The 14,310-nt window shown below is 39.1% G+C and overlaps 1 protein-coding gene across 2 annotated transcripts in view; it reads left to right on the top strand.

The window, feature by feature from the left end:
• The window catches only part of tbkbp1 (TBK1 binding protein 1), a 78,877-nt gene that overhangs the window by 37,012 nt on the left and 27,555 nt on the right, over window positions 1-14,310 (top strand). For both annotated transcript variants that reach the window (XM_030754673.1, XM_030754672.1), the window contains exon 2: window positions 10,804-11,065. In XM_030754673.1, coding sequence (XP_030610533.1) covers window positions 10,820-11,065 — 246 coding nt within the window. In that variant the 5' untranslated portion in view covers window positions 10,804-10,819. The remainder of the gene's footprint in view (window positions 1-10,803; window positions 11,066-14,310) is intronic.

The following is a 14,310-nucleotide window of genomic DNA, read 5'->3' as shown; positions in this document are numbered from 1 at the left end:
ATGACCTGGGAGTCCTGAGCTCAAAATGAGATATGCCCCACGGTTGGTTGAGAAGGACCAAGCTAAGATCCTGTCGGACTTCCAGATACAGGCAGACAAACTTGTGATGGCTAACTAACCGGACATCGTGGTGGTGGACAAACGAAGGAAGAAAGCCATAATGAAAGATGCTGCAATACCAAGTGATGGCAACATCAAGAAGAAAGAACACGAGAAGCTTGAAAAATACCAAGGGCTCAGAGAGGAGCTAGAAAAAATGTGGAATGTGTGTGAGTGTATGTATGTATGTATGTATATATATATATATATATATATATATATATATATATATATATATATATATATATATATATATATATATATAAACTTTTTTTTTTACATTTTTCACTGTCCTGTTTTAGCGTGTTAACATTTTTAAAATAGAACTCAACACAAAATTCAGATAGCATTGATATCACTGGCATTACTCATGCATGTGAATGACAGCAGAAAATCAACAGTCAGGCATTCAGAGAATTTAGGGAACACAACTGATCCAAGGGGGGAAGAGGAAAAGGAGGGGGGGGCATGATCTAAGCATGGATATCCATCCAATAGCTGCTTAATAAATTTTTTAATAGTTGCTGTTTCACTTAAAAGCAAAAATGTCAATCTTAAGAGTGAACTACAGGACAAATCTGGGTCACCAAAGTCATTAAGATTAATTCTCTGAGTCCATCCAATGGCTGCGCTAAATTTCATTGCAATTCATGAAATATTAGGTACAGAATAGAATGAATGGAATAGAATGCCTTTATTGTCATTATACAGGATGTACAATGAGATTGGAGGGCCACTCCTGTTCAGTGCCATGTAACAGAAAATCAAACTCTCTAAAATAAAAATATTATGAAAATATTATAATCTAGTATGATCAATATAATCAAGAGATATACAGAAATAAACAATGTGTAAAATATACAAAAAATAGAATGTATAAAAATATATACATACATTGGTGCATCTGTACATTGTAAGAAAAGTAAATATATGTATACATATAATAATGAAGATGATGAATATTGCACTTGGTGAATGAATATTGCACTAGTGAATGAATACTGGATATTACACAATATAGGAATGTCAGATATTGTTCAGTATGAATAATATAATATTGCACAGTTACAGTGGGTGAGTGTGTGAGTTCAGGGTGGTGATTGCTCTGGCGAAGAAACTGTTCTTGAGTCTGTTTGTTCTGGCTTTGATGCACCTGTAGCGCCTGCCAGAGGGCAGCAGGTCAAACAGGTCAAAGCCAGGGTGTGAGCTGTCCTTGATGATGTTCCTGGCTCTGCTGATGCAGCGGGAGGTGTAGATGTCCATCAGGGAGGGGAGAGGGCAGCCAACGATTCTTTGTGCTGTCTTGACTACCCTCTGAAGCCTGACCCTGTCTGCCTCAGTGCAGCTGCCGTACCATACTGTGATACAGTACGTCAGCAGGCTCTCAATGGATGAGCGGTAGAAGGTCAGCAGCAGGTTTGAGTCCAAGTTGTTCTTCCTGAGGACCCTCAGGAAGTGAAGTCGCTGCTGAGCCTTCTTGATAACAGCTGTGATGTTATCTGACCAAGAGAGATCAGCAGAGATGAGGACACCAAGAAACCTGAAGGTGTGGACCCTCTCCACATGCTCGCCGTTGATGTAGAGGGGAGCTGGGTCAGTCCTGTGCTTCCTGAAGTCGATGATGATCTCTTTGGTTTTCATGGTGTTCAGTACCAGGTTGTTCTCTGAACACCAGGCTGTCAACTTCAAGACCTCCTCTCTGTAAGCTGCCTCATCTCCCTTCGAGATGAGTCCGACCACTGTGGTGTCGTCAGCAAATTTGACGATGAGGTTGTTATTGTGGGCCGGACTGCAGTCATGGGTGTAGAGGCAGTACAGGAGGGGGCTCAGCACACAGCCCTGTGGGGAGCCAGTGCTCAGTGTGCTTGTGGAGGAGAGATGGGGGCCAAGTCTCACAGTCTGGGGCCGGTTGGTTAAGAAGTCAGAACCGCAGACTAATGGCAGCTAACCTTTTGACCAGCTTTGCAGTCCAAATAACCATGTGACTAATGTGGCAAAGACATATACTTAAGACTCTTATGTACTTGTATAAGTTTGTATAAGGGAGACCTTTGAGCTGATCTTTTTTCCTTTCTGGAGAAAGTGTAAATTAAGCATTTAATGGCTAAAAAATGCTGTTTCAAATGCCAAATACCAAGTTTCATTCATTTTTAATGCCTTTAACTGATTGGGTGATCATGAGCTGTATTTGAATCCTCGGTCAGTCTCTAACAGTCTCTAACAGTGGGGATGTTGTAGACTGGTCTACTAAAGTATTGTTGGCATCATTAATGTGCTTAAGATAATATTTCTCTGTGTATTCATTTGTGTGCTGCAGAAGCATTTGATTTCACACGAGTCATGCTGTAAGAAAATGTCAGCAGGTCAGAACTAAACTGTTGTTTTGGGTTTTGCAAAAAATAATCAAAAAAAATTTTTTTTTAAATGAGCTCATTGAAACATGAGACCTACATGTAATGAACACTTAACTACTTAGTTACTCACACAGTTCCTGGCTTTAGACTTTCCATGTCTGCTGAAGATGGCAGTAGTCTGTGGCCTTTTTAGTACTGTGACATAGAGGGATGGGAGTGGCGATTTAATCTCTGGAGAGAGAGAAAGGGGGACAAGAGGGGAAGAGGAAAAGGGAGAGTGTGTGTGTGTGGTGGTGGGGTGTCTGTGGAACAGTGTCTGCCATGTGGCTTCCAGGTAATAGATGACTTCATGTGGTAATCACTCTAATGAAGCAGGGACCTGGTTGGAGGAGAAGCATCAGACTTCATGTCTGGAGTCCAGTGGGGCTTTGAGAACCTCAGGAAATGCCAGCGAGAGAGAGAGAAAGCAAGTGGATAGAAGATTGGAAAGGAGGGGGCTGCATGAAGCTATCAGAGGGATATTTTGGGGAGAGGAGCTATGAGTGTGTATATGTGATGAATGCATGCATCACTGTGATAAATGAGGGGAGCACAAAACACAGATGTTCCAGCCTTTGTCCTTTTCCTATCAGGAGACAAACTGATCATCGGCCTCTGTGCAACTGAGAGAAAATGATTTTCTATGCAAATTATTCAGATATCCATGGCCAGTGTATTTTTTAGAATTTATGGCATGATTTATTTATTGCTGAATATAAATATCCACTTGGCGATTTAAAATCATTTTTGTCTTACAGATGATTCTTGTTAAAGCCTATATATAAGCAAATCATATGTTTTTAATGTAAATAAGTCGACTGTATACAACATGGTGAAAGTTTAGTTTGTGTAACATATGGTTTTGTTGTCATTTGTGCTTTCATAGTATTTCTTCATCTTGCCATTCAAACTGCGTTACCAGGCTGAGTAAAGGAAATAAACAGCTAAAATAAAAAATACATGGAGGGATTAGTTTAAGCTCAAACTGAGCACAATTAACTGACCTGCACTAATGGAGAGTTTAACAGCTGAACAAGCTTGGATAGAATCAGTATCCTCCCTATGGATCTCATCCAAGACCTCATATTTAAATAAGAAAAGAAAAACTTGTTCAACCTTCCAAAGCAAACATGGACAGTTTTGTGGTTCTAGTTAAAGCTGCATTAATGTTTTTGGGTCACTTGGGGGCAGTAGAGGATCCTACCGGTACAGCATTTTTGTCAGAAGCTTCTGGCGAAATAAAAAAGAAATAAGAAACATACTCAAGGTGCCCTTTGGAGACGGTACCTTGATGCAAATGATGCTGGGAGCTAACAGTTGGACTTGTTGCTTGTCTGTGTTATTCTTCTTGCCACTGGAATTGGAATAAATGCTACCAAATACTGTAAATAAAAAAAGGACTTGGAATTTCATATATGTTCATAACCACAGCAAGAATTACTGTAACATTTTAACAGATCTATTTAAACTATAGGCAATATAAAACACAAACATAGCTACCATGATGTCAGCCACTGGTTTGTGAAGTCTGTTTCGACTGACAAGCACGCTCATTTGGCAGTCACAGAACTAGATAATCCAACTTTCTGAAACACAGAATCACCAAAATTGAATGTTGGGACAAAGAGATGTTTTCCCAAAGACCTCTGTAGGACCGCCAAGTCTTTTTACAACCATCGCTATCCTGGTGACTAAAAAAATACAGGTTTAAGGCACTTCTGTGTTGGCTTCACTTTTCAGACCTAGAAGCTACGTCCACCTGTATAATCTTATTGTACATTCTGTATAATCACAAATAAAGGCATTCTATTCTATTCTGTCTAAGGCGTAAAGAAAATCCCAAAACATGCAGTAAATTTTTAAATGGCTCAGTTGTCAGCAGTCAGACTACAATAAAAAGGCAATACCCAAATATATAATATTTCAGACAACACATTCAGTGGACACATCAGGACAGTATGTTAAACAACTGTACCAAATGAGAACACATCCAATAAAACAAAGAGGAAAACTTTGTTTCTACAGATGTAGTTTTGTCAGGTGTGCACTCGACATGGACAATCAAGTACAAAAAACTTTCTTGCATGTTCAACATGCATGTGAACATAATTTTGGCACCCACAGAACCTCATAACAGGTGGTGGAGTAGATCACAAAATTGTTAGCCATAACTCGAAATTTCGACTTATTAACTCAAAGTTTTTGCTTAATTTTTCGAAATTTATGTTATAGATAGCAAAAAGTTCAATTTTCGAGTTAGCTCTGAAAGAGGTCATTTCCTTGTTACCTGGAAGCAGAAAATCAAGTAGCGACAGTATCAGTTAGCTAGCTACATGGCTGACTTGGAAAATGAAGATGACATGGATAGATTACTTAGAGGACAGTAAGAGGATTTTAATAGTATAGATGATAATTTTAAGTCGCTTCGTGATCAAGGAATTAATTTAAAAGAAGTTCAAGATTCCATTGGTTCTCTTAAAGATAACAAATCTCCTGGGAATGATGTTTAATTAGCGAATTTTTCACCAATCCATTAGCCCCATTCTTAAAGACTCTGTTTGAAGAAACAATCGTCAAAAAGAAACTGCCTCCATCTCTTCGTCAAGGCTTGTTAAAGTTAATTCCAAAGCCAAAAAAAAAGACAAACTAAGTCTAGAAAATTAGAGAGCAATTAGTCTTTTAAATGATGATGATGTCAAAGTCTTTGCACTTGTTTTTGCTAAGAGGTTAAAAACGGGAATCTGGATTTATGGCTGGCAGAAACATTTGCAACAACATTCAATTACTTTTGGATATGATTGATTATAATTAATATATACTAGATGAAAGCTTTATCCTCTTTGTTGATTTTTATAAAGCATTTGATACCATAAGCCATAAATTTATGTTTAAAGTCATTCAGCACTTTGGATTTGGGAATTATTTTTTAAGAGCCATCACTAGTTTATATAATGGCTGCAGCATCTCAGTTAAGTTGGCATGTGGTACAACCTGGAGATTTGAAGTTTATCGTGGAATTACACAACGTTGTCCTTTAAGCCCATTCCTGTTCCTTCTTGTCACACAAATTATGGCAGTGGATATTAAAAAAAGGTCAGTTTCAGGGTCTCATAGCCTCTCATTATCACAATTGGCTGATGACACTGCGATTTTCATCTCTAACCGACATTATGTGAGTAAGGCAGTTGCTTGTATCCAGGATTTTTCCTCAGTTTCAGGGCTGAAAATTAATCTGAATAAATCTGTCTTGTTCCCTCTCAAAGATTCTAGTCCGTCAGAAATCAGTGGTATAATAATCTTACATATGTGGGAGCGATCATTGAAAAAAAATCAAAAATTGCATAACTCTTCCAATTTTGTTCCTGTGATTGAACAAATAAGCAAAAACATGCAGTTGGTGAGAAACCTGTCCTTGGATGGTAGAGTGTTATTGTCGAAGGCTGAAGGCATCTCCAGATCCATTTATTTATTAGAAATGCCCAAAGAGATTTCTACAAAGTTAGAGAAAATGTCATTTGATTTTATACGGAGAAATAAAAGCCATTATTTAAAAAAGACATTCTATGTAACGCCAAAAAATATGGTGGTCTGGAAGTTTTGAGTTTTAAAATGTTAAATAATTCCTTTAAAACGACGCGGTTAACAAACTTACTCAAAGAGAGAGACACGATTTGGAACACCAAAACATGTCTTTAGTTTGATGGGCGGGGCTAGATTTTTGCTTAAATATGATTACAAAATTGAAAAGTTACCTGTAAAATTGTCTAATGTTCACAAGCAAGCTCTTCTGGCATGGAAACCTAAATATAAGCATAATTTTTCTCCAACAAATGATTAAATATGGAATAATGGAAATATTCTTTATAAGAATAAGTCACTTTATTATAAAATTTGGGTGGAAAGTGGCATTGTCCTGGTTAAATAGCTCTTCAGTGCTCGAGGAAATCTCTTCACATGTGGTAAATTTTATCTGAGTTTAATCGGCTTGTTAGTGCCAAAAAATATTCTGCTGCTGTGTTTGGTGCTTTACCAAGAGGTGTGCTGCAACTTTTTCAGGGCTCAGCAGCTAACAATCAATAAGGACAAATTTGCAAAAGGTAGCTCTACCTGCTGGAAGGTCCTACTGGTCTTCTTTATATGGAGAAATAAATTGGAACCACATTTGGCTGCATGGAGGGAAATTTTGCTTAAACAATAAAGTTAAGGAAGTGTCTTTTAAAATATTACACAATATATACCAGTTTAAAAAAAACACTGGAGAGGTTTAAGCTTGACATTAACTATTCATGTTTTTTCTGTGACTTATAAAGCAAAACTATTTCTCATCTATTTTATCAGCGTAAACATGTCAGAATGTTCTGGACTGATTTACAGCATTACATTAGGCAGAATACTGGACAAATAATTCAACTTAAAGAGAAGAAAATTATAGTATGTTTTGAGAACAAAGACTTCACCTACTTCATTCAACTTATGCTGCTCTTGGGAAAATTTCATATTCATAAAACCAGATGGACTACAAACCAAATATTAACCACTTTTGTCAAGAACTTCTGCAATACAGCACCACAATTAAAGAACCAGAGAATAAGAAGGCAATTAAAACAAATCCTATTTTGGACAAATTTCATGCTAATTAGTAATTTTGTAATATATTTACTTTGTATATTGTTATGGATTTTATATTCCCCTTTTATTTTTTTCTTTTATATAACCCTGGCATTGAGATGTTCTGCATATACTTTAATTGTTAATAAAGTTTGAAAAAAAAGCATCAGCTAGCTAGCAGTGTATAGCAAACATGGACACGTTGTCGTCAGGTTTTTAACCTGTGAATGTCTTCTAGGAATAAGAGCTGCATTAAAGGCGAAGAATCAGTGTTTTCATGTTGAACTGTCGGACAGTTGACGCCTTCAGCTCCTGCTTCCAGGTAACAAGGAAATGACATTTCTTCACAGATCTTCCTGATTGGCAGAGCTAACCCGAAATTTCGAGCTATTAACTCAGAATCAAAATTTCGAGAAAATAACTACATTCTGTGATACCTAGCTCAAAATTTCAAGTCATGGATTTTTTTTTTGGTGGCAGAATCAAGTTTTCATAGGGTATGGGGTAAGTGCATTTAGTTGTGATTCCAAGAGGTTCTGAACAAGCATCCATGTGTGGCAACACTTATATCTGGGACACCAATGGCACAGGCTAAACAACACAACCTATTTAGTTCTCACCTGATGTTGTGTCTAACGCCACTTGATGCACATATGTTCGCTCTCTATGCAGATCTGTTTCCGTCTGTACCACCTCCTCAGAAAAATATCTGTCTCTTTAGATGAAACGTGGTCCAAAACGTCCACCAGCAAATCAACACCGCCGTCTGTTTGAAAGCAAAAAGGGTCATGACAGTTCAGACCAAACCAAAGCAGTTATACAAACTAAGCTATATGTGGCTGTAGAGTTGGGTGACATAAGAAATCCTGTCACATTACAAATTATTTCATTTGAATTTCTATTGCTAGGACAACAATATTAATTATTGCACATTTGCGATTGTAAAACATTTTTCTCATGGTTAAAAGAAACCAACACTGGCTCATTCATCATCTCATCTCACACGTATTTCCATATTCATGGTATTTTCCCTCTGCTACATTTTTTTTTTTTTTTAGCATAAACTGTTTATCTTTCCTCCTGCTATATGAGACACCACGTGTAAAGATATGATATTAGAGTGATGCAGTGTTTGCCAGAGTAAACTGCACCAGACTTGACAGCATGATGTCAACACAGTACACATCAGAGGGCTTTAATATCTTCCCAGTGTAAACACTAGTCTCCAGGCAGCTGGCAGGTGATGGGCACAGTCAGTCTGCGTATGTGTCGTCTGTTTGATCAAACAGGCATTTTTGTCCAGGCGTGCATTTAACTCGGTGGATTTTTCTGTGTTTACGTGTGCGCACGCCTGTGCTCGTGGGAGTGCTTTTGGATCATCCCGTTAGACCAGCGAGGAAAAGAGCCGTAGATTGGCTGAGGCTTTATTCCCCTCTCTCTTGAAACACAAGGAAAATAGCACCGTGGAGGAAGGGAGCAGATGAAAATAGCTCAGTGGGCAATCGCTGACTCACAAGGCAATGCTGGGAGTCAGGAAGGCATCCATTCCAGTATACATCAACTCAACTAGTTGTTGTGTAACTCCTACAGTACCCGTAAATCAAACCGCTGTTGCTACGACTAGTATGACTTTTGCACACTTGTCCCCCTTTGTAGCAGAATTAAAAGAGGATAGTGACATCACAGGAGCCATTTATCACTTTTGACAGCCTGGCCCGGAGTCTTTGGGGCAGGGGAGGGAGGCCAAGGCTGGTTGGCTGTGATGCAGCATGGTCAGCTAACTGTTCACCTCATTCATCATGCCACTCAAGGAGTGTAGGTTGTCAGAGCTCATGTTTTTTTAAGTACTGTGAAATGGAACAAGAGCACAAACCCAAGTCATACGCAAATCTGACTCTGATTAACATATCAGCTACAGTGCACGCACTGGTTACTCATGCACCCGTAAGGGACTTCTCACCAAAAACTGTATGCAGCAAAAGACGGCAGTAATGAAGGCCAAGGGGTTCATAAGATTGCATGCACATTGATATAGTGCTATAAATCACAGTTGTATATAATTTAAATTCAGGAGATACAAAGAACTAGGGAGGCTGAACAAGCTGAAAACACCAGGCTCTCATCTGAAAGCATTTTATCACCGCAGGTGCTTTGTTTGCTTTGTTACAGAACAGCCACATAAGTAATGCATTGCAAATTTCTGGCCCTTGCTGACTGTTGCTTAACCTTCAGACCCACAGCAAACTAAATGGTCCTCACAGAATGTCCTTCATAAATTAAAGTGTTGACATGTTATTCCGTACAGGGAGAGCGGCAGCATTAACTTCTCCGACATTGTTGTTGAGTAGGATGTGATGATGGATGTGTTGCACCCCTCCTCCTAGGTAAAAAGTGACAGTGAGGTGTGCACCATTTTATCCAAAGATGAACATTTGGGCATTGAGTGCAATATATAAAACAAAAGACGAGAAAAAAAGCCAGCATTTACTTTATAGCTTTACATTATATTGTTCAGAACATTCAAATGGAAGATATAAGCAATGAAGATCAAAATCACAATATTAAAAACAATATTGAAGTCATATTAAACCACTGTATAGTCATCGTGCAGGCAATAACAAAGCAGGCACACAATAGTGGGGAAAAAAGTAAGCTGTTATTTTTAAATGGAAGTGATGGAAAGATTTTCCACTTTAAACCGGCTCAAAGAAGCACTGATACATCTCAGCTCTCTGGAGACCCCAAGTCTGGGTGAACACTAAAAGCTAAGTGCCTTAAAAAACCTGAATATGGACAGGTTCAGAAGTTTAAAAATATTTGGGAACCAGTGCACCAGATTGTTTTGAAGTCTTTATCTGTTGGCAACACTATACAGTCTAATCATATCTTAGCAGGCTACTTTTATGTAGAAACATGTTTGATTTTACAGTAAAAAATAATCTGAGCTCACAATTTAAATCTCTGTGTGCTGACTGATCTAAAAACCTTCTGTAGTTTCTATTTCTTCGTTTTCTTTCTCCTTTTGTTTGGTTTTTGCACCTTCAGTGCTAAAGGCTCAGGTTAAAGACAAATTACTGGTACGAGCCGAAACGTGTTAATATCACTGTGTCTCTCACCTTGTTATCCAGAGCAAATTTGCATCTCTTTGTATCCACTGCACTGACCTGATATGCGGTCATGCTGCTTCTTAAGTTTGCTTCACTTCTGTCTGAACAAAACTTATGAATGATAAAATGTGTGCAGTGAATAATCAGGGAGTTTTTTTTTTTTTTTTTGTAGTGTATGCATAAGCACTCCCAGTATGATATTGTGGCTACCTGGATAATTGTACCTACAGAACATCTGAAGCGATAAGACACAGTAAGCCATCTCTAAATTTCCCGTGCCCCTCAGTCATCCTCCCGTGTCTCTCGGTACCCGCTGTGCTTTTGAATATTTTACATTGTGTGTGCCAGCAGTCCGACTGCTCTCGGTAGAAAACGGCTTTGTTCTTTTTTGTTTGTTTCGAGCTGCTGACTGCTTGATGTTTTTTGGATTGCTGCAGTAGCACAGAGAGTTGACCCCAGTCAGAGTTATGAAATGTTCTTTTTTTTAAAATTATTATTATTTAAATGTTATTTTTGGGAGGGTACATTTGATTGAATGGAAACAATCTGGTGATTTAATAATTAATAAGCAAATATCTGTCTGTGTGTGCCCTCAGCTTAAGGCTCTGAGTGATGCAATCTCTGTTCGGTGGCGGAGGGGAGCTGGGGCTGCTCGGTGGAGGCGGCGACGCAGGAGGACTGAAAGAGGATGGCTGTGGCAGTGTCGCATGGCGGTCTTCGCCACTCCCCCACGATGAAGTCTACTCAACCTCCCACTTCGCCCTTATCACCGCCTATCAGGACATCAAGACGAGACTGGCCTGCCTGGAGCGGGAGAACACTAGTATCAAGAGGAAGCTGAAGATCTATGAGATCAAGGTGAAAAGTTTTTCACTCCTAATGTCAAACATAACAAATTCTGAATTGCACTGTTATTTTTGACCTTGTTGGTATCAGACAGAAGGACTCCGGTACTGGAGATGATGAGGCTAATTTATTTTAATTTTATTTACTTTTTCAAAAGAGGATAGTGCTTTCTACTCATCTTTAGTGTTTTCTGTTTTATTGAAGAAGTGAAATTGTGCACAAAAAGATGACGGAGAGAGTGTTCCTGCTCTGTGATTGGTTGACTTTGATCCTGGGCTAGCAGGAGAACGAGCATTAATCTAAAAAAATGGGGGAATTATTCTGCAATATAGAGCACAGAAGGCTGAGTTTTAACTTTAAATAATGCAGAATGATATTTGTAAGCCAGACATGTGTCAGAGCCTAAAATTCCCTACACATATTATATTTGTCTGCATGGACGGAGTCCTTTGTGTCTAGAAGGTTATCTAGATCCAGATTAGTCTGTGACATTTTGTTGAGATCATCAACATAATGTGTTTATGAAGATATGATGTGAAATGTCCAGTTTTGTTTGTTCTCAAATTTGTTAAACAGGTCCTTTCAAAGATCTTTGGAAGGTCAAGATTAAAATCAAGTCCAAAAGTTAATCACTTTAGGCCAAGCATGAGGCAGGTTTGTCCAACCTTTTAAATAATCATAATAACAAACAGGCAAACTAAGCCAATCACATTACTACCTTGGCAACAGAATCCAAAAAATTATAGGAGACTTGAGGAGCCGAGGACAGCAGGGGTGTATAAACACACCTCAGCAATCTCAGTGAGATATTAAACTCACCAGATTAGGTGCAAATGTTGAACTGCTTGTGAACGCAAATATATAATAACCCAGTCAAATGGCAGCAACTCAATGCATTTAGGCAGGTAGACATGATCACCCTGATGCTGAAGTTCAAAGTGAGCATCAGAATGGGGAAGAAAGGTGACTCTGAACAGTGAGCAGCAGTTCCCTAGGTGAAAATGTCTTTTTGATGCCAGAGGTCAGAGGAGGGTGGCCAGACTGGCCAGAGTAACTCAATTAACCGCTCATTATAACCGAGGTATGCAGAAGAGCCTCTCTGAATGGACAACATGCCAAACCAGCAGCAGAAGAGCAGTCAGGGTGCCGCTCGTGTCAACTAAGAACAGAAAACTGATGTTTCCCCCTAAAATTGGACAATAGAAGATTTGAAAAACTTTTCCCTAGTTTGGTGAGTCTTGATCTCTGCTGCAGCATTCAGATGGTCAGACCTTGATGTAAACAACATGAAAACGGGGCGCCATCATGCCTTGTGTCAACAGTTCAGGCTGCTGGTGGCGGTATCATGTGTGGGAAATATTTTCTTGGCACACTATGGCCCCCTTGGTAGCAACTGAGCATAATTTAAACGTCACAGCCTACCTGAATATTGTTGCAGACCATATTCATCCTTTTATGAGTACAAATGCTTCAAATGCTGCTTCCAGCAGGATAACGCTCCATGTCACAAATCTCAAACTGGTTTCTTGAACATGACAGTGAGTTCACTGCACTCAAATGGCCTCCACAGTCACCAGATCTCAATCCAGTTGAGCACCTTTGGGATGTGGTGGAACATCGTGTATGTGCAGCAACTGTGTGATGTTACCAGCACCTTGTTAAATCTATGCCATGAAGAATTAAGGCCATTCTGAAAGTAAAAGAGGGCCCAACACAGTGTTAGCAAGGTGCAGCTAAGGAAGTGGCTGATGGGTGTGCATCTCTTACTCTGTTAAAGGAGCCCTGAAACCCATTTGCAGTACACCTGATATTAATACGTGGTTTGTAAATGGATACAGAGGAGAAGGCTTCAGAAACCTGATCAATAATTCTGCACCTAAAATTCTATTTTAAAAAACAAACATTTGAAACTGAAGCCTGGATATTTTTTTTTCCGTTAGCTTGTTTAACAAAGCTTAAAACCCCAGTCAGGAATAACGGGTATGCCAACAGTGGCTTCCAGCTTTCTTTATTAACATAAAAGGGGGCGTTTGATACACCATTAACTCTTTCTGTACAAAATGGATGTCAGTCAGAGGTACATTTCATGGGCAGCTAATAAGAAACTAAAAATGTGTAAAATAAAACATAACTGTTGCTGCCAATAAGGCATGAAAGCAATGCTGGCAGGAAGCTGTAAATTTTGTATATTTTTAAGTTTATATATTTATTTCCCCACTCGATGTGCTCTCAGTGCTGACATTTACTTCTAAGGTGACAGCTCACATTAGAGTAGTTAAATCTGATACGTTTGATATGTTAAACTTCACAACCAAGGAAGAGATGTGGAAATCACACATCTATTTTTATTGACTGAATATTCTCTGAAAGGCTACAATAATCTAATCCATTTTCTTATCTGTGTTCTGTAAATCAGGACCAATCATAAAAGCATATTTATGCATCTTCTGACACCAAGCGAATGCATGTAAATTCCCCGGTCGATGTGATGCAAACAGTGCGTGCTGCAGTGCGTCGTTCGATGACGGCTTAACAGGTTTGCATATAAAACATGTTCCCTCGGTTTAGAATATATTTTTAGCCCCAACATACCTCGCTGACCCATTTTTGCCTCATCGTACTCTCTCAGGTCTTCAGGTGGCTTTTTAACTTGTCGCAGATGATATGTTCACATCCAGACAATGATCATATCCTTTGAGATGCTTCATATTTTCAGCTGAGCTGTATTGATTATTGTGAATGTAAATTCCAACAACTGCGTCCTGTCATTGACAAAGCTGCATTGATTAAGTGCATTAATCTATTGGGATTCAGGAGCTGCTCTGCGGTCGTGTCAAAGAGGTCAAGTAAAAAATCTTAATGCCGAAACATGTCAGATGAAAAGTCAGTGACACTGTAAATACTTCTGCACAGCTGGACCTGCAGCTTTGTTGGTGGATATCAAACCGTTTCTTGGTTGGATGAGAAAGCCGGTGAGGCAGAAATCCTCCCCTCGGCGGTAGTTGATTTAACAGAAAAAAGGAGGGCAAATGAGCGTAAAGGAATCGCGTGGGAGGACAGAAAATGAGGAAAAATGGGAAAAGAAGTGGAAAGAAGGAGCAACATGGGCGGACGGATGCATTGATAGACACGTAAAGAGGTTGAGAAATGAAGGCGTAAAGGAAGATAATGATGTACAGAGCAAGGGAGAGATAAATGGTTCAAATTAAGAACACAGAAGGATTGGACTCCTATATTATGATCATCATTAGTCTGTG

The sequence above is a fragment of the Archocentrus centrarchus genome, chromosome 19 (genome assembly GCF_007364275.1).
Source record: "Archocentrus centrarchus isolate MPI-CPG fArcCen1 chromosome 19, fArcCen1, whole genome shotgun sequence".
NCBI classification, from domain to species: Eukaryota; Metazoa; Chordata; class Actinopteri; order Cichliformes; family Cichlidae; genus Archocentrus; species Archocentrus centrarchus.
Note: the sequence above shows the minus strand (reverse complement) of the source record. Positions and strands in the feature narration are given on the sequence as shown.